At 47.6% G+C, this 19,929-nt stretch overlaps 1 protein-coding gene across 1 annotated transcript in view; it reads right to left on the bottom strand.

Moving 5' to 3' along the window:
- Positions 1–19,852, bottom strand: part of Mcm3ap (minichromosome maintenance complex component 3 associated protein) — a 47,389-nt gene extending 27,537 nt beyond the window's left edge. The window contains exons 1-14 of the mRNA XM_004842544.4: positions 19,469–19,852; positions 17,579–18,899; positions 16,671–16,894; positions 15,240–15,318; positions 14,861–15,005; positions 13,061–13,251; positions 11,617–11,756; positions 8,760–8,957; positions 8,162–8,430; positions 6,670–6,832; positions 4,086–4,246; positions 3,223–3,464; positions 2,710–2,915; positions 1,647–1,747 (exon numbers count right to left, since the gene is read on the bottom strand). Coding sequence (XP_004842601.2) covers positions 1,647–1,747; positions 2,710–2,915; positions 3,223–3,464; positions 4,086–4,246; positions 6,670–6,832; positions 8,162–8,430; positions 8,760–8,957; positions 11,617–11,756; positions 13,061–13,251; positions 14,861–15,005; positions 15,240–15,318; positions 16,671–16,894; positions 17,579–18,797 — 3,338 coding nt within the window. The 5' untranslated portion in view covers positions 18,798–18,899; positions 19,469–19,852. The remainder of the gene's footprint in view (positions 1–1,646; positions 1,748–2,709; positions 2,916–3,222; positions 3,465–4,085; positions 4,247–6,669; positions 6,833–8,161; positions 8,431–8,759; positions 8,958–11,616; positions 11,757–13,060; positions 13,252–14,860; positions 15,006–15,239; positions 15,319–16,670; positions 16,895–17,578; positions 18,900–19,468) is intronic.
- Between the last annotated feature and the right edge of the window lie 77 nt (positions 19,853–19,929).

The raw sequence follows: 19,929 nt of genomic DNA, 5'->3' as shown, positions 1-19,929 counted from the left end.
CAATGGAATATTACTCAACCATAAAAAATTAGATTCTGACACATGCTACAACATGGATGGGCCTTAAAAAGTGAAGCAAGCCAAACACAAAAAGACAAATATTGTGTGACTCCATTATACAAGGTGCCCAGAGTGGGCAAATTTATGAAAAGAAAGGGTAGGCGAGAGGTAACTAAAGGCTGGGGAAAGGAGAGAATGGGAAATTATTGTTTAATTGGTATTGGGTTTCTATCTGGAATGTTGGAAGAGTTCTAGAAATAGTGGTGATGGAAACACAAACCTAAAAATGCTTAAAATGATAAATTTTGTTAGGTGTATTTTATCACAGTTTAAGGGAAAAAGCCCATGAAAATATTTCCCTTTTCTTTTTGGTTTGGTTTTCTGAGTCATGCTGGTGTCAAACTCATGGCAACCCTCCTGCCTCAGCCTCCCAAGTGCTGGGATTACAGGCATGCACCACCTCGCCCAGTTAAAACATTTCCTTTTATTTCTATCAAAGAGTATGTGTTTAATACCAGGATAAAAAATCAATCAGATAGGTATGGAAGCATCTACCCACTATCCCAGCTACTTGAGAGAGGCTAAGGCAGGAGGATCACTTGAGCCCAGGAATTTAAGGCTAATTTAAGGCTAACCTGGGCCACAAAGAACTCATCTCAAAAAAAATTAAAAAATAAAAGAATTAAACATATGGACATGGTTGAGCCTTTCGTGTGATGTTTTCTTTCTTCGTATTTTTGAGATGGAGCTCACTGTGTTCCCCAGGCTAGTCTTGAACTTCTGGCTCCTACCTCAGTCTCCCAAGTAGCTACACTTTATAAAGGCACAGTAACATTTTTTCTTATCATGTGCCCCTTCACGTGCACTGGGATTTCTAAAAGATGGCTGAAATCCTTGTGTAAACCAGATTTGTCAAATTTATCAGATTCAACTCACTTTACAAAAGTTGGTTGAGCTTGGAAAGGTTTTGATTATAACATTAAGATTAAACTGAAAAAAGTGTATCTCTTTTAATTTTATAATGGAATGAACTAATTTTCACTAGAATTTTGAGTTACATTTGAAGTTTAAAGAAAAATAGCTTTATGATTTATAAACTTTAGCTTAGCACAGTGGTGCAAGCCTCTAATCGCAACTACTCACGAGGCTGAGACAGGAGAATTACAAGTTCAAGGCCAATCTGGGCAACTCAGTGAAACCCTGTCTCAAAATAAAATAAAAAGGCTGTGGCTGTGGTGGAGTGGTAGAACGCTTGCCCAGCACGCACGATGCCGTGCATCCCACCCACAGTACACACACACACACACAGTATAAACAACAAACTGAATGTTCTCAAAAAGCTTTTACAGGGCCGGGAATTTAGCTCAGTGGTTCCGCCACCTGCCTCGCAGGCACAAGGTCCCAAGTTCTATTCCTGGTACCAAAAAAAAGCTTTTACAAATGGAAACTACTGTCAGGAACTTGAGAAACTGCCTAGAGAATAGGGTTGAGCAGGTGCCAAGTCCCTGAAACTGGCACTGTGAGTCTTAAGTGGAACCACAGGTCTTGAAGAACGAGAGCAGCTTATGAGGAGGAAGAGGAGGGACAGCCTTGCCCTCAGGGACCAGGCGGTCGAGGGCAAGAGGGGGACAGGCACTGCCACTCACCCCAGAGCTGCGGCTGCATAGGCTGCCCCTGCTGTGCCCACCTCCTCGCAGTCCCTCTGCAGGGCCTCCTGGATGAGCTCATCCACCACTTGTGCCAAGTCCTGTGGAGAGACCAGTGCAGGTCAGACGCAGTGTCCCGCCCAAAGCCACAGTCTGAAGGCAGCTATGACAGGGCGCGTGGTCCCTAGCATAGATGCTGCCCCGGGCGCTGCTTCAGAAACAGTCTGAGGAACAGAAAAGTGCCTCCTGGGTGGCCATGGCAAGCCTGCCAGGTGGCTACCCTGCAGACGGCCCCAGAATGCTGTCTTTTTCTCTTGTTCACATGGAACCTCAATTTTATTTTTCAGTACTGGGGATTGAACCCAGCACTTTCCCACTGAGCTACATTCCCACCCCTTTTTGTTGCTTTGTTGGTTTTTTTGAGACAGGGTCTCACTATATCGTTCAGGCTTGTCCCAAATTATGTAGGCCAGACTGGCCTCAAACTCGAGGTGACCTTCCTGCCTCAGTATCCCAAGTACTGGGATTATAGGTATGCACCACCATGCCTGGCCTCACCCCTCTTTAAAATAGTTTTTATCTTAAGACGGGGTCTAAGTCACTAAACTGGCTAGGCTAGGCTGGAACTTGCATTCTTCCTGCCCCGGCCTAAGAGTGCTGGGATTACAGGGGTGCACCAGTCCACCTGGCTCACATCCTCAATTCGGAAGCCACTCTTTATGTTTCCCTTAGGAATCCCTGATCCTGCAGTGGCACCAGTGTCAGTCTCTGCCCCTGAGCAGCCAGGGAGATACGCTCAAGTCCCACACCTGGGCAGTGGACAGGCCATGCTTGACCCCAGGCTACCCGTTTGTGGGCACACAGCCCCACCATGACCCCACCGGTCCTGGCCAGCCCATCACTAGGTCCTGCTCTGAGTTCAGCCCAGGCATTGGCCCCCAGCTCTGCCACCCTAGCTCCCCTCCCATGAGACCAAGACTATGGCACCCTGGAGCGGGGAAGGAGGGTAAGTAAACTCATGCAACAATGGGCTTCTTGAGCCTTGCTCTAGCAGATGCTCTACCGCGTCAGAGTATACAGGTGCAGTCTTCGGAGGCAGCAGCTCAGGCTGAACGGAGGGCTGGAAGAGACTGGGTGCTGCAGACAGGCTCTGCAGTGGAGCATGAGGCAGAGGCGCAGGCAAGGGTACAGGGAGCAGGAGAGGTTGAGGGAGGAGACCTGGCAGAGGGACATCAGGCTCTGCTCCACATTCCTCTCCCTTCCTGTCACCTGGAAAGACACACACAGAGAAGTCATGGTGCTGCAGAGCACAGGACCAGCACCAGGCGTACCACCACCTCTGTGGAGGGACAACTGCCCCCTCCTCCCCAAGGACTGACCAGCCCTAAGGGGGCTGTGGGCCCTGAGGGTTCATGCCGGGGAGGCATGCTCCACCCAGAAACAGCTCTGCCATTGCACCGTCAGGGCCCTGCACAGAGGCTCAGAACCCTCGAGCTCAGGCAAAGCAGTCACTGAACACTGAGCCGAGCAGCTCTCGGCAAGTGTTTCCCAGAAGATGCAGTCCTGCACCACTCACCCGCTCCATCAATGCTGGCCCTTGGAGGCCCGACAGGCAGCTCTGTGGCCAGGCCCTCTCCGACGTACTTGTTCTGGGCATTGAAGCTGCACACGGGAGTGTGACGAGGGACTGGGGGCAGTGGCCCTCCATTCACAACTTCCCCAACGGACACGGTCAGCTTCCTGGTGATAAACACTGACTTCCTGGCCTTGGATAATCCCTCCGGCTCCAGGAATGCAGACCGGTTCAGCTCGACACAGCTACCCAGAGAACAAAGACCCCAAAGTGAGCTGTCACTGTGGAAGGCACAGGACACACAGGTCCTGCCCTGCACCACACAGGTCCTGCCCTGCACCACACAGGTCAGAGGACGAGGCCTCTGGAACCACCTGGCCTCGTGTGCTGAATGCCTCCCATGGAGGACGCACACCTGCACTCTCCCTCCTGGCTCAAGGGCGGCACCGCCTCGCTCAAAGCCAGCCCACTTCCCTGAGGACAGGACCACACGGAGGAGCTGAAGAGGAGAGCTGCGGGGTGAGGATTTGTGAATTCTACAGTAGTCTCAAAATACAGATTGCAAAGGAGTGGAGAACACTCTGGCCTACATGCAGGCCAGCAAAGCAATACTCAAGGAACAGAACAAGAAAGTCTTAACCTTTACCTTTAGGTCGTCTGGTAACTCATGAAAATCTGTGACTTTGGAGTCTTAAAGAACTGGATGAACCCCAATCTGCTGACAAACAGCATGCAACTTTGGGGATGTTCCCCAGCTGCAATGCACCCTGGGAGGGTGGCACAGAGAACACGCCTTCTCCAGGGCCTGGCTGGTACTTAAAAGTGAAAGGGAAAGGGAAGCCTACAGTTCCAGTGTCAGCTCCTACCCCTCAGAAACAGTGAGGCCATGGCAGTTGAGGAAGTCAGTCGCCTCCTCGCCGTCTCTGAAGAGCAGCATGCGCACCACGCCGTCCAAGGGAAAGGCAGTAGAGCGCTGCGTGCTCACGGTGTACGCGATGCTGAGAGCCCGGAGTGCATCCTTGCGGATCTGAAAAGAAATGCCAGATCACTGCCACCTCAAAGTGAGACGTACAATTGGACAAACTCCTGCCACTGACCACAGCCAGGCAGCACAGCGGATGGGCTCCTCCTATAATTCAGTGCCTCTGGATGGCGGAGTGGCAGCACCAACTCCAAGCTCAGAGAATGAAGGGCAGCGGCAGAAATGCCTGCTCAGCAAGCAGTCCCAGAGAAAAGGATGGGCCATGAGGGTGTCATTTATTAAAAAGATCAGAAAACATGGGCCAGGGATTTAGCTCAGTGGTTTCGCCGCCTGTTGCGCAAGCACAAGGACCCAAGTTTGATCCCCGTACCAAAAAAAAAAATCAGAAAACAAGCCATCCATCAAATAAGCATGAGAGTAAACTGCAGCATTTACTCAACCAAAGGCTTCGGAGGTGCTGAGCCTGCCGGGGAGACTCTGGAATGCCATGGAAAGGTGCAAGACATGAAATTTAGTAACTAGTTGGAGACAAAATTGTTTCACAGCATTGTAACAAGAACCTCAAAAAAAGAAAACAATATCAAAACATAAAAAATGCTGGCCAGGGATTTAGCTCAGTGGTTTCGCTGCCTGCTGCACAAGCGCAAGGACCCGAGTTCGATCCCCGGTACCGAAAAACAAAAAAAACCCACACACATGAAATTGCTGACAAAAAATTTTGTGCTGGGTTCCTGGGTGCCTACTTCACTTGACTTCTCCAACCAACTCTCCTCAAGTGCTCATTATGTCCCTGGGGCTCTTCTTAATGCTTAGAGTACAACAGGGAGCACAACCCACAATATAGCCATCCCCGCATAGCTCAGAGGTGGGAAGACACCAGTGCTAGAGAAAATGAATACCTAAGATACATCTAATGGTAATTAGCACAACAGCAGGAAACAAGGACCCGGAACAGGCTGAGGGTCAGGAGGCCCTGCTGAAAAGCCAGCTGGGGTGAGAATACAAAGGACAGTGGCCACGGAGCCCGTGAGGTGGAGCTGGAGCTGGGGAGAGAAGGGGAAGGGAGTCAAGGGAGGCAGAGCTGAGTGAGAGGGCAAGATGAGGCCTGAGACCTATGGGATTGTGCAGGCCACTGCTAGCCAAAGCCTTGTTTCTAAAGAACATTTGTGTTTCCCTTTTGCATAAAAATGGTCACCACTGTTGGCTAGGCGTGGTGGCACAGGCCTGTAATCCCAGCACTTGGGAGGCGGAGGCAGAGGCAGGAGGATCGCTGTGAGTTGAGGCCAGCCTGAACTACAAAGCAAGACCCTGTCTCAAAAATCCAAAAAGCCCCCAAAAGTCACCATTGTAACAACTTTAAATCATCTAGAAAATATAACTACAGCTGGGCCTGGTGGCCCACACCTGTCACGCCTGCATTCAGGGAGGCTGAGGCAGGAGGGTCCCATGTTCAAGCCCAGCCTGGGCAACTCTGCGACTTGAGGAGACTGTCTCAGAACAAAAATCAAAAAGGGTGGGGGGGTGTCGCCTTGGCTTCAATCCTCAGTACTCCCCCCTGCACGCTCGCACACGCACGCACATGCACACACAACCTATAAACAATTTAAACACTATACAGTGGTTCCAAGGGGCGGGGCAGGTTATTAGAAATCTCTCATTTGTATCAGTGCTTCGATTCTACTGGCAACTGTCAGCTCTGACAACAGTGAGGAAACCTGTGAAAGACTTTTTGCCCAGGCCATGACTGTGGGTTTATTCACTATTATTAGGAGGATGTGGAGTCTGAACAAAGAGACATGACCTGGTCTCACAGCCAAGACCCTCCCTACGTGGCAGAGGTCAGGCAGCATTCTCAGAGACTCCCAGCTTCAAGGGGCCAGACTGCATGGTATACACAAAGCAAGTGGGCTGTCCTCAGAAGGCGAGGGGAGACAGCACTGCTCATATGTGCCTGAGCCAGTGCACTGGGGGCCTGGAAGCTGCTCTATGGCATCCCCAAGTCTCCCCACCCAGCTGGAGCTCACACACTGACTGGAGATTCTGAGGCCGAGTTTACACAAGAGCGCTCTGATGAGCTTTGTAAGCCGAACACATAGGCAAGGGAGGAGCAGGCACAGGGACTTGCTGAAATGACTTCAACAGCATTAGCCTCTCTCCAAAAGTTACTTTAATAACACGAAGACTTCCAAGGTTAGGGATTTTGTGCATTACGACATGGGATTTCTGCTCTTTGACTTGTTTTCATGGAAGACAACAGAGCTAAGCTCAGGCTTGGCACTTACCTGAGCCACAGACCAGCATGCCCACTGCCCAGCCTCTCCCGTCATGACAGGCAACACTGGGAAGCCCTCAGCAGCAGCGGAAGGCCCCGAGGTTCATCAGCCCCATGGAGGTGCACGGGGCACGAAGCCCTTCAACAGCACCAGACACAGCCTCCCTGGCTGGCTCCACAGAGCTGTCCTACTTACCTGATTAAAGTAGCAGTGTAACAGACACGCACTCAGGTAAGAAGCTGACTGGACCAGTTTAAAAAATCGCACAAAATTGTTACTGTTCAACGCAGCAAAGGCCTGGACAGCGAAGTGCACCTCAGGGGAGTTCCTGACATCAGGGTGGAATTGCTGCACCTCTCTGTTAGGAGACGAAACAGATGACACATCCAGAGGCAGATCTACTAACAACTAGATCTCAGTGACACTGAGGAAGAAGGGCCTGGTAGTGACTCAAGCTCCTGAATTGTTTCCTCCCTCCTCCTCCCTCCTCCTCCTCCCTCCTCCTCCCTCTTCCTCCTCCTGGACTAGACTGACAGATTTCTTTAAAAAGATAAGTACGCAAGGTCCTGAGTTCGATCCCCGGTACCAAAAAAAAGATGAGTAAACAAATACAAGCAACAGTTTACGACACTGTCAGTGAAAAGTTAAATTAATACCAACCAACTGCCAGATGTGTTTAATAACGAGTCAAAGACATAGAAATTTTAACTTTTGGGAGTATTTTAGAAATAAATGTATTTGACTAAATTATTCAAGAAGGAACAAGCGACTGTCATATATGAAGTTACACAGCCGTTGTCCATAACCAGTTTGTCTTCGAGGCTGAATTTTGTTTTCGTGATTGTTTTGAGACAGGGTCTCACTATGTAGTTTAGGCTGGCCTTAACTCACAATGGAGCCCAGGGCTTGAACTTGCAGCAACCTTCCTGCCTCAGTTCCTTTAGTGCTGGGATTATAACAAGGCTTAATTTTTTTTTTTGGTACTGGGGATAGAACTTGGGACCTTACACTTGTGAGGGAGGCAGCGGAACCACTGGAGCTAAATCCTGGCCCAAGGCTTAATTTTAAAACTTAAAATCAATCATATATCTAAGTTCATGGAGAAAATACTAACCTGAAAAAGAATTTCAGCACAAATATGGAACTAAAGCGGGCAGTGGCCACCACTGAGTTTGGCTTATGAACAATACAAACGTGGACCAAGAACTCTGCCTTACTTCTAAGGGTCTACTTATATAGCAGAGCATGGTTTAAAACTCATTCATGCTTAATACTTTATCCTTATCATTTTCATTTCATACAAGTTTTTCTTCTTTCCTACAGACTTTCAACAGAACTGCCTGAAAACAGTGAGCTGCTGACCACGGCCATCAGGCACCCTGGCTGCCCTGTACCCATTCACCTCCCATCTCACTGGGAACAGCTTTCTTCACGTACTCATTAAAGAGAAGTAACAGTTCTCAGGCAGAGGCCAGGGGCCTGCGTCAGACACACTGCCATCAGAGCCGGCCCCAAGGCTCTGCCCCCAGCTCGGCCTGTCGGCTGTGCAGCTCAGACCAGGGCTCCTGCCATCACCCAGCGTTCACTCCGGAGGCTCAGTACTACCAGCAACTGCTGATAAGCCCCTTCCTGCTCACATTTTGCCTGTTCACACACCAGAGGCTCACTGCTGAGCCCAGAAGCTCACCTCAGTATGTCTCCCTTGTTGAGACTGAGCAGAACATTGTAGCCCTGGAACTCAGCCTCACTGGCACAGAAGACGCCCCTGCCCCTCAGGTCCTGGTACATCTCCTTCAGACTCTGCAGGCACTTGGTCATGTTCTCATTGTTGATCTTGGCATCGAAGGAGGACATGGGCTCCTCACACATGAAGTGGGCACAGTGGATGTGAAATCGGGTGCACTTCTCAATCAGGGACACTGTCAAGGGGTCGCAGAGGTGCTGCTGTGTGATGTCCTGCCCAAGGCAAGGGAGAGGGTCACACACTCACTCACACTCACACACACACACACACACACACAGGCACCACGCTGCTTACACTGCACATGCCCCTCACACTCACACACTTCCTATGTGTACAGCAGCTGTGGGGAGACTCATGCTTATCGCCTGCATCTCACAGCAGAACTGAAAACCGAGCCCATGAAAGACACAGGGCTTTATAACAGTTTAAAGAAAGAACATATTTTTGTTTCAGATGAAGATATCTAAATAAAATGATGAGAGTGAGCACTTTGGCTCCAGAACACATGCATTTTCTAGCCTCAACCAGAGGCAGCTGATACCTTCCGTATGCCCCGAGTGCGGTTCCACACGAAGTCGTACCAGTCCCGCAGGCTGCCCTCCTTCTGGTCCATGATCTGGGTGACCAGGTAGTCCATGGTCCTGCTGAGCACTGCCGAGGGCCGCAGCTCATGAGGTAGGGGTTCCTCCTGGTCCGCTGAGGACCGGCTATATTCCTTCACAGCGGCTGCGTGGTCTACCTGGTGACACAAAATGGGGAAAGGCTTGTGTGGCGAGTGCTGGGCTTCTTGGCAGCTGTACCCTAAAATGAGGGGGATTAACTCTGTGCTATGGCACATCTGTAATCCTAGCATTCCAGGAGGCTGAAGTAGAACCACTGCAAGCTCTAGCTCAGCCTGGGGAACTTTCTAAGACCCTGTTTTCAGATTAAATAAAAGGGGGAAAGGCCCTGGGCATGTAGCTCAATACAGACATCTGTTCAATCCCTAGAACACCCAAAAAGAAAAAAAATGAGGAAGAGATGACACACAAAGTCAATGGTTGTGAAAACACTTTTTTTTTCTTTTTTTTGGAGACAAGGTCTCACTACATAGTTTAGGCTGGTGTTGAACTTACTATGTAGCCAGGCTAGCCTTAAACTCGAAATGATCTTCCTGCCTCAGCCTCCCAAGTGCTGCAGGCGTGTGCCACCACCCCGGATCACTTTTTAAATGAAAAATTTGTTAAAAGGTGACAATTTTAAAGACAACCAGGTGTGGTGGTATACACCTGTAATCCCAGCTACTTGGGAGGCTAAAGCAGGAGGATCAGAAGTCTGAATCCAACCTGGGTAATTCAGTCAAGACCCTCTTTCAAAATAAAAAAGGCAAGTGAGGGTAGTCAGTATGAAGCCCTGGATTAAATCCCCAAATCTTAAAAACAAACAAACAAAAAATTAAAGATAAAGCCAAGGCTACCAATTAAAAAAAGAGAAAGTCAGGTGTAGTGGTACATGTATGGAATCCCAGCTACTCAGGAGGCTGAGACAGGAAGATTGCAACTTCGAGGAGACCCTGGGCACCTTAGCAAGACCCTACCTCAAAATTAAAAATTAAGTACCATCAAAAACAAAAATTTTAAAGAGAAAATAAATTGAGAAACTTGATTTTGGCAAATATGACAAGGAGTTGCTATTGGAGATCTCACACAAGAAGGAATTTGGTGAAGACACACTTGCCTGGCCCAAAGTACGAAGTAAAGGGCTTTCAAGCATTGTAAACAGTGCAGCCAGGCTCACGTGCCAAGCCAAGCCTACAAAGGCCGGCGACAACACGGACGGGCAGTGAGGAGCAGCAGGCGAGACCGGGGCCAGCTGCACACAGCGGCCTGGACCTGCACATCCACCTGTGCAAGAAGGCACAGGGACACCGCAAGCAGCAGATGCCCAGGGCTGCACCCGGGTCACCTGCTATCTTGAGGGCAGGGTCCTGGGCCTCCGTGGTGACATCCACTGAGAGGCTGGGGACCCTACGTCAGGCAAAACCGCCAGCCAAGCAGAGAAGCTCACAAGCAAGACTGAGGAGCCAAAGATCTACAGGGGTGCAGACTTCCGGGGAAACCATCTGCAACGTAAACTGATGCATGTTCAGGACAAGGCAGACCCCATGATGCAACAATGACTTAATACTTCACGTTGATCCCAGCACTCAGGAGGCCGAGGCAGGACCACTGCAAGTTTGAGGCCAGCCTGGGCTACATAATGATTTTGAGGCCAGTCTGAACCACATAGCGAGATGCTGTCTCAAAAAAAAAAAAAAACAAACCCTTCAGATCCAGCTGAAGAAAATGTTCAAAACACCACAGAAGTATAACACAAATATGCCAAATAATATTAATTAAAAATAAAAACAAGGGCCGGGAATTTAGCTCAGTGGCACCATGCCTGCCTAGCAAGTGCAAGGTCCTGAGTTCAATTCCCAGTACCAAAAAAAAAAAATTAAAAATAAAAACAATAGGGCCAGGGATTCAGCTCAGTGGCACCACACCTGCCTTGCAAGCAAAAGGTCCTAAGTTTGATCCCCGGTACCAAAAAAACAAACAAACAAAATAAATAAAAACAAGAAAAAATTAGAAATAGCCTGTTCCCTGCAAAAGTGTTTTGACAGAGCTACATATTCAAATACGCTGTATGTAGAAATACTCAAGAGTTTACTGTGACAAAGGTAGTACTTATGAAAAGATACAAACTGAATCTAGAACATAATCTCAAATGCACAGAACATAAACACAGAAAAGGACAGAAATTGTAAAAAGGAAAAAGAGGGCTGGGGATTTAGCTCAGTGGTTTGGCTGCCTGCTGCACAAGGGCAAGGGCCTGAGTTCGATTCCCGTTACCAAAACAAAAAAAAGAAAAAGAAATTAAACAATTTTAATCGATTTTTAAAACCTACATCTAAAGCCAGGGGAGGTGGCTCACACCTATAATCCCAACTCTCTGGGAGGCTGAGGCAGGAAGATCCCAAGTTCAAACCAGCCTGGGCAGCTTAGTAGCTTAGCGAGACCCTATCTCAAAAGTTTACAAATAGGCCGGAGATTTAGCTCAGTGGCACCATGCCTGCCTAGCAAGGGCAAGGTCCTCAGTTTGATCCCCAGTACCAAAAAAAAAAAAAAAAAAAACCAAACAAAAACAGAACAACCCTATATCTATACCTTATCACATAATTACCACGTGGTCCAATCATACACAAAGAGTACTAAGCAAACATGCGCACTACAAAACAGCTTAATGTGACTACTAATAATGCAAATAACTGCCACCCTCCAAAGAGCGCAAACAATCAAAGAGTCCACATTCCCCCTTCCCCGACCCACACACCCCCACCTTCCACCCCCAAGTAGTGGGGAGACCCAGTGTCCCACCTGGTCAGTCCCCGGGACCACTTCAAACACACTCAGCTGGCTCCGGGTCTCCCGCATGTACCGCTCCTTCTCAGGACACATGTCAGGGCATATGCCAACAAAAGTCCTCGCTTTGTCCAGGTCGGTCCTCTTCACCCGAGCTAAGTGACACCACGTAAAACACAAGGAAGTACCACATGGTAACTGAGTATCCACAGAAGCATTTTCGTAACAATAATGATAAAAGAAAAAACAAAAATTGTTTAAAGTCACACAAAAACTTCAAAGGAAAACAATTATTTTTAAAACTCAGAGGGATTTGTGGACTACCCCACCAGGTGATGAACCTGGTCAAAGCTGAAGACCACTGGGGCCACCCTTCTCCAAAAGACCCCCCCCTTTAATGTTGAGTCCTGTTAACTCCTACAACTGTCCCAGTGACAACCATGACCCGGGATGTTACTAAAAACAGAAACTCATTAACAACCAATATTCAAAATATACTGGTATTCTACAGAACTGGCTCTGTATTCAGAATCACCTCTGCATTCAGAATCACATATTGAAAGTTAGCTAGGTCCTGACCGAATAAGTACCCCACTGTTATTACCCACAGAATTAACGGTACAAATCTCTAAATAAAATGGAATGCAACAACTTCACACTCAAAATATACACCTTTGTTTTTATTTTTTAAAATTCCAATATCTAGTAATAATTTTATTTGGAATGTAAAAATCACCCTATCAATGCTTTTGTTACGAATTTAAGCACTGTGATTATTCCAATTATTCACAGGTTTTAAAAAAGGAAACTTCCAGGAGCAGACCTGTAATCCCAGCACTCAGGAGTCTAAAGCAGGAGGATTGCTCCAAATTCAAGGCCAACCTGGGCTACCCAGTGAGACCTATCTCAAAAAAAAAAAAAAAACTCCTACAGGTCAAATTTAAGGAAAAAAATTACCAAGAGTACATGTGTTTCCTTCTTGGTCACTGTACGTATTTTATTTGTTTGTTTCCTTGGTACCGGGGATCGAACTCGGGTCTTTGAGCTTGTGAGGCAGGCGACGGAACCACTGAGTTAAATCCCCAGCCCCTGCTGTATGTATTTTAATGTTAAATAATTACCTTTAGAAGGTAAACAGTCAATTTAGCACTCCAGAGGTGCAACAATGTCTACATGGAGTACCCTTCTCCCCTTCTACCACAATCAGCATGAGTTCTTGTGCACCCCGCCCCGACTTCACACATACACAGGCAAATGTATTCATTCACACAGGTATAAACACAGCATTCACCCCAGGAAAACTGATTAACAGTAACAATCAGAGGTGGGACATCAGAGCCCCAAGACTGAAGAGCAGCAGGCTCCTTGGAAAGGGGTCACTCTCTCCCTGGCAGCTCCCCCAAAAGCACTCCACCACTACCTTGCCAGGCTCTGGAACCTGTGCCAGTAAGCGCCATACCTTGCCGCATGATTCGGTCTCTTTGGTCAAGCAGGCGATACTTCTCCTCAGACGTCTCAGCCACGGTGCCTATTAGGGCACTGAGCGATGACACGCAGGTCCCAAGGCCCTCAGAGCACTCAGACCCGGAGTCAAAAACATCTACTTCAAACTGATGAGCCTTCAGAAGACTTGGTTTTTTCACTGGAGAGCTACAGGGAAAATCGCACATCAAGGGTCCTGGCACCATTTCCATTTCCAAACCTCTCAAGAACTTCTGGACCTCTAAAGTTAGTATAAACACTGAAATGAAGGGCCGGTGATTTAGCTCAATGGTGCTGCGCCTGCCTGGCAAGCACAAAGTCCTGAGTTCAATTCCAATTACGGGGAGGAGAGGGGGGAATCAAGCATTGAAATGAAACAAATCTTGATAAAGTTAGTGAGGAGAAAAGAAACAAAAAAAACCTTTTCCTTTTAAAATAAAAAAAAAACCAAAACCCTGGAATGGCTGTAATCCTATAATCCTACCTACCTGGGAAGCTAAAGCAGGAGGATCAAAGTTTAAACCCAGCCTGGATAATTTAGCGAGGCCCTGTCTCAAACTAGAATAAAAAAGGCCCAGGGCTAGAGCTCAATGGCAGAGCACTTGCCTAGCATATGCAGACCCAAGGTTCAATCCCCGGGTTCAATTCCTAGTTATCACAAAAATAGTAATAATAATAATAAATAAAATGAAAAAGAAGCCAGGCATGTTGCTATGTGCCTGCAGTCCCAGCTACTCAAAAGGCTGTAGCAACACCACTCAAGCCCAAGAACTCAGGACAGCCTGGGAAACAGTGAGCCTGCCATCTAAAGGAAGAAAGAAAACAGAAAAAGGAGGGGAGAAGCTGGAGATGGGCACAAAGGTGTTACTCACAGGTTTTTAAAACAATTGTAAAACATCTCACAGTTTTGTGAGTGAGATGATCTTGTTTAAACAGCTGACATACATACTTATACACTCCTACCTCAAAGAAACTAAGTTTATTACGGAAAAAGCACTTTAACAGTATGAGGAACACTTTGCCTAACACCTGACTTTATTTCGGCAGAAAGCCACACTAAGGACCCGATCCTCTCTCAGCTTCCCCGTATCTACTGGTTTCCAACATTCTCTGAACCTGAATGTCCAAGAGGCTTTAAGAGTGGCTGAGTGGCAGGAACAGTAAATGCAGTTATTAAAGCCATTTAGATTTTTACGGGGAAAAGTTACCACATATGCATTAACCTGTCAGGTGTACCTGCAAGCAACTCCATGAGACCAGGGACTGAGACAAACAAGGAGATGTGCTCCACCTCAGGTGAGCACCCTTGTGTGCAGACAGAAGCCCTGCCGTCCCAGGGAGCAGCCTCCTGAGTAAGAACTGTCCCCCAGCTGTGTCCAAAAGGATCAGCTAGCTCCGGAGCTGTGCTGAGCTTCTTGCAGAGAAAATGCCCAGACTTTTTCAAAAATCCAGGCCCAAAAGAGGACCTTCTCAGCTCCAGCGTAATGTCAGAACAGGATGAGACAGGATCAGCCCTGCAGCTGCTCAGTGCCAAACAGAAAACTCTCAACTCTGAAGTCTGCAGCCAGGATCCTCAGCCCCACCCACCTCACAGTCCTGCTGACAGCCTGGATCCGAGGACCCCTCCCATCTGCCCCCGGCAGTCCAGTCGTAGGCAACCCCAAGCTCCTGTCGCCTCCCACCCTTCATGGTCCCTCACTCCCACTCAGGTATCATGATGTGGTCCATTTCCAATCTGGCCTTCCTGAACGTGGCCTACAGGAGAGAACAGTCCCACCTTTTACTCAGGAGGCCACCAGCTGCAGCCCTCACTGCGGCCTTGCCAAGATGAGAGTGCTGAAAGGGCAGATCCTCCGGGCCCTGGCTGGCTTCACCGTCCCCAGGTTTCTTCTCCTTTGGGGAAAAGGGTTTCTTATTGGGACCTGACAACACAGAACAGAGCTTATGGTGCCACAGGCCTGAGGCTGGACTGCCAGTTTCTTTTTGACAAAGGAATATTGATGCACATTATAAGAGAGCCCAAGGAAACAACTATGAGACACAAGGACCCACTCCAATCCAGCCTCCGCACTGGCCCTGGGAAAAGGATGCACACTCCCAGCCAAAGGGCTTCACACACAGAACATTAGAATGGGAACTAATCATCGAAAACTCACTTATTTTCTTCTTGTGCCAAAAGATAGCCACATCCTTATGCAAACTTTTCCCCTTCTTCCTAGCCAGGGCTGCAGATGCCTAAAAAACAGTCCACACCCAAGTATGAAGACAGCAAGCCAAAGAACATGAGAATGAAAGTGCAAATGCAGCAAGAACAGGCCACTCAAAAATAAAAAAGAGGACTGGGGATTTAGCTCTGTGGCACCACGCCTGTCTTACAAGCGCAAGGTCCTGAGTTCGAGCCCCCATACCAAAAATAAATAAATAAATAAATAAATAAAAAGGAGCTGCTCTTCTCTGTGCTACAGTGACACTGCCTCCTGCCATACATGTTCTGCCCACATTGTCTGCCTCCAGCATGGCAGCCATAGCCCTCCTCCCCTTTTCTACCTCACAAGCAAGTACGGCTCTTCTCCTTTTCAAAACAACTTTGCAGTGTCAGAACCCATGAACTTGGCCTCTGGGCTTCAGTGAAATGAATCTCACTACCTGACTTCATATACAGAAACAGAAAGCCTGCCAAGTCACTCTTAAGCACAAAAGGAGGCTGCAAAGTGATACTCATGGAGTACCATTTATCACAAAATCAACTACCTGTTATAAAGGCATAGATACACTTATATCGAGAAAAACAGTCACCATCCTAGGTAATCGGGGATGCTCCTGAATGACAGGAGAGACAGAAGGATCACTGTGAGTTCAAGCCCAGCCTGAATTACAGAATGAGACCCTGTCTCTAAATAAATAAATAAAAGTTATAAAAACATGCTTTCTAGGCCGGGGATTTAGCTCAGTGGTTCTGCCACCTGCCTTGAAAGCACAAGGACCGGAGTTCAATCCCCGGTACCAAAAAAAACCAAAAAACCATTCTTTCTACTTTATAAATTCTTACTGAATTTGATTTTTTCCCATAAGAATATTTTTTTAAAATAATAGATACCAAGCTGCTTAATATGAGTAATACATGTATACAAGTACCCTACAACCAATGTATTACATATACACTCAAAGTCAGGCTGCAAAGCCAGTAGTCATGGGACAGCAGGATTATGAGGGATTTCACTTTTGCTTCATATTATCTGAAAGTTTACACTGAGCATGTACTATGACAATATTAAAAAAAAACAAACAAACAGAAAATGTAAGTTTAGGAAGTGCTGAATGGGTTATAGAACCACTCCCAAGCCTTCCAGAGAAATCAGACCTCACACAAGCCACTCACAGCTTCACTAGAGCATTATGTTCTGCAAAGACTGCATGCCTTTCATGACTCCAAGTCAGGAAATAAACACTGCTATCCCAGTCTTTCTAAAGTAAAAATGAGACATTTTAGTGTTTCTCTTATACTCAAGGGACTGGTAAATGCAAAAAACAGGTTTAAAAAAGACAAAGTCCAAATGTAGGTAACATAGAAGGTTAGGAATACTCACATGATCAAAAAAATGCACCACTGCAAGCTTTTTGCTGCGTCTAATGAAGATGCGCTGCACTTGAGCAATTTTGCTGAAGTAGTTCTCTAAGGTAGTCCTGTCATTCAGGCAGTCTGGGATGTTCTTGCACTGGATCGCCGTGACTTCTGTGGGAGACAAACGCCCAAGACTGTCCGTGCTCTCACTTCTTTTACTCTGGTGCACAGGTGTTCCCCTTACAGACTCTAGGGGTTGAGAGAACAGGAGACATAAACCCATCATGTGTGACATTTTCAAACCACAGGAGGCAGGGCCAAGGATTTAGCTGAGTGGTGCCACCACCTGCCTCACAAGCCCAAGGTCCCAAGTTTGATCCCCAGTACCAAAAGCAAACAAAAAAAACAAACCACAGGAGGCACCAACTATGTAAAAGCAAAGCAAGTTTTCCATGGATGTAAGGCCTACTCCAAGGTCCTATGTTGGGGCCCCTAACACAGGGAACTTACTAGAAAAATCAAGGTAGCCAAGTGTGCTGGTCCATGTCTATAGTACTAGCACTCTAGAAGGCTGAGGCAAGAGAATGACGACTTCAAACACACCCTGGGCAACTTAGTGAGATACTGTCTCAAAATAAAAAATAAAATGTTTAAAAGGGGTTGGGGAGGGCTGGGGATTTAGCTCAGGGGTTCCACTGCGTGCCTCGCAAGCACAAGGTCCTGAGTTTGATCCCCCATACCAAAAATAAATAAATAAATAAATAAATAATAAAAAAATAAAAAGGGCTGGGGATATAGCTCAGTGCAAAGGCCCTCGGTTCAACCCCCTGTACAGCAAAATTGAAAGAAAAACAAAATCAACTAAACACCCAGGAACCTTAGTGAGAACCTGCTAGCAGAATGTCCTCTATGATGTACATTTTTTGAACTCACCTTCTTTTTTGTTTCTGCTTTCAGTTTCTTCCTCTTTATTTATACCAGGAAGCCGGGAAGGTGCAAGGATAGATTGACCACCTCCTGAGATAGCTATGTGGTCACTTTCCCCAGACTCAACAAAGCCACTTTCCTTTTTATATTCCTTATTGCCCAGGCGAGCTACTTCTTTATTGCTTTTGAAGACATCTTGTATTGTCCGACCAAACAAAGTACCTCCCCGGGGTCGATTCAGGCGGACAGGCCGTTTATCTGGAGGATGGTCACCTCTGGACATGGGGTCTGAGTCCTCTGCTGCCTCATAGCCATGTCTCCTCGGGGAGCAATCCTGGTCCTCTTTCCTTTTCAGTCCTTTCATGAGGCCGGGAAGTGGCTCCACCTGGGAAACAGCCTCTTCACACCCTTGTCGAACACCTGATTTGTTAACTGAGAAGGGCTCCCCCAAAGACCCAGAAGATACAGGAAAACTACTGAAGTTACTATTACAACTTCCAAATACTGACTTAGGTCCTCTCTTCTCTTCCTCTACATTTTGGTTTGACAAAGCAGGGTTAAAGGGAGAAGATGAATTATTACTATTAACTGGTTTTGAAAAGATAAAACTTGAATTGGGAGCTGAACTACTTGTCACCTGGGAAAAAGAAAAAGGAGTCGGGCCGCCAGGTCCACTATTAACTGGGTGGGAAAATGTGAAAAACCCAGAAGTAATTTGGCTCTGGGTTTTCTCTGGCTCAGACTCAGTCCCCAGTATTGGTCTGAAGACTGCATTTTCCAGAGGTTTAAAGCTGAATTCTGTTTTCCCAAAACCAGAGCTCACTACTTCTCCAGCTTCTGATCCAAAAGCAGTAGTACTTGAGAAAACCCCAAGGCTGGTAGGTGATTTAAAACTAAATCCTGGGTTTCCAGGCACCGATGAACTTGAAGGCCCAGAAGTAGCTACAAAGGGAGGAGCTCGTTCAAGTCCAGAAAAGAGTCCAGAACTTGAGGTCTGGGTGAGTCCAAATGTTTGCCCTGAAGAATGAGTTATTCCAGAAGGTGTTCCAAAGCTGGGCATGTGGGAAAATCCTGGACTCTTTCCAGACAATGTATTATTCTGTCCAAAAAGTGAAGGCTGACCAAATCGAAAGGGTGGCTTGGACTGAAATGTCCCTGCTGTACCACTAGAAGATGCTGCAAAAGCACTTGGCTGCTGCCCAATGAAAGGGTTCACTGGGTTCATCTTTGATTCAATTATTAGAAAGCAATAAATACCATGTGTTTAGTCTTCTTCCCTAAACAGTCAAGGTTTCACTAGGGAGCTCCCCTTCATCTTCAGGATAAGCTGAAAGACAGAAATTCAGGACATCACAATATGTCCTTCTAGGGACTAAGAACAGTCTTGACTTACACACCATAATTAATTAATCTTTTTTTGTTTTGGTTTTCTTGTACCGGGGATCGAACTCGGGTCCTTGAGCTTGAGAGGCAGGCAGAGGAACCACTGAGCTAAATCCCCCGCCTTAAGCTTTGTTTTTTTGAGGCAGGGTCTCGCTATGTTTTTGAGGTTGGTCTTGAACTCACTAGTAGCCCAGGCTGGCCTTGAATCTGCAGCGATCCTGCCTCAGCCTCCCAAGTGCTGGGATTACAGGCCTGCACTACCAGGCCCAGCTCAAAGGATAATTACGTTAAAGGCGGCAACGCAAAGGTCTGAGCAACTTTTTACGGTGAACTATCACTCTGCCTCTCCCTCCTCCCTCAAGCAAAGGAACCTGTTGACTCTCATAAAATAGTTATTATACAGAGGTTTAGAACCTGATCATTTGAGACTAAAATGAAAACCCAAATCATTTTACTGAGTTAATAAATTCACGAGAAATCTCCCTCGGCAATAAGAATGGATGCGTTACTTACACCTTTCAACGTACAGAGAGGACTTCGAAGCCTCCCCAGTCTCCGGACCAGAGATTATACTTTAACCTCTGCGCCGTGACTGCCCTCTCCCATGTCTAATTCTTCTCGGAGCAACCGAAGCACGAAACACCTTTTCCTGGCCAAGAAACTGACTTTTTTTTTTTTTCAATGATGGCGACTGCGGGAGGCTGGCTTGGGCGAGGCCTCCACCTCGGCAGGGCGTCGTTGGCAACGCCTGGAAGCGGCCAGGCCCGCGCTCGCCGCCCTCCTCGGTCTCCCCGCCGCCGCCCCCCTCCGTCCCCTCCGCCTGCCTGCCGCGTAGGTCCCGGCACCCGGGAGGCCGGGGCGACGCTTCGTTACGCGCGGCAGGCAGAAAACACCCAGGGGGAGCAAACAGCGGACAGAAAACGCAGCGGACTGACTTCCGGTCCGCCGGGCCCGCCGCGGTCAAGTTCCGCTCC

This window comes from Heterocephalus glaber, unplaced genomic scaffold (genome assembly GCF_053883595.1).
Source record: "Heterocephalus glaber isolate CG9 unplaced genomic scaffold, H.glaber_assembly_v1.0 deba00000122, whole genome shotgun sequence".
In the NCBI taxonomy this organism is placed as follows: domain Eukaryota; kingdom Metazoa; phylum Chordata; class Mammalia; order Rodentia; family Bathyergidae; genus Heterocephalus; species Heterocephalus glaber.
The sequence above is the reverse complement of the archived record's forward strand: the minus strand, read 5'-3'. Positions and strand labels throughout refer to the sequence as shown.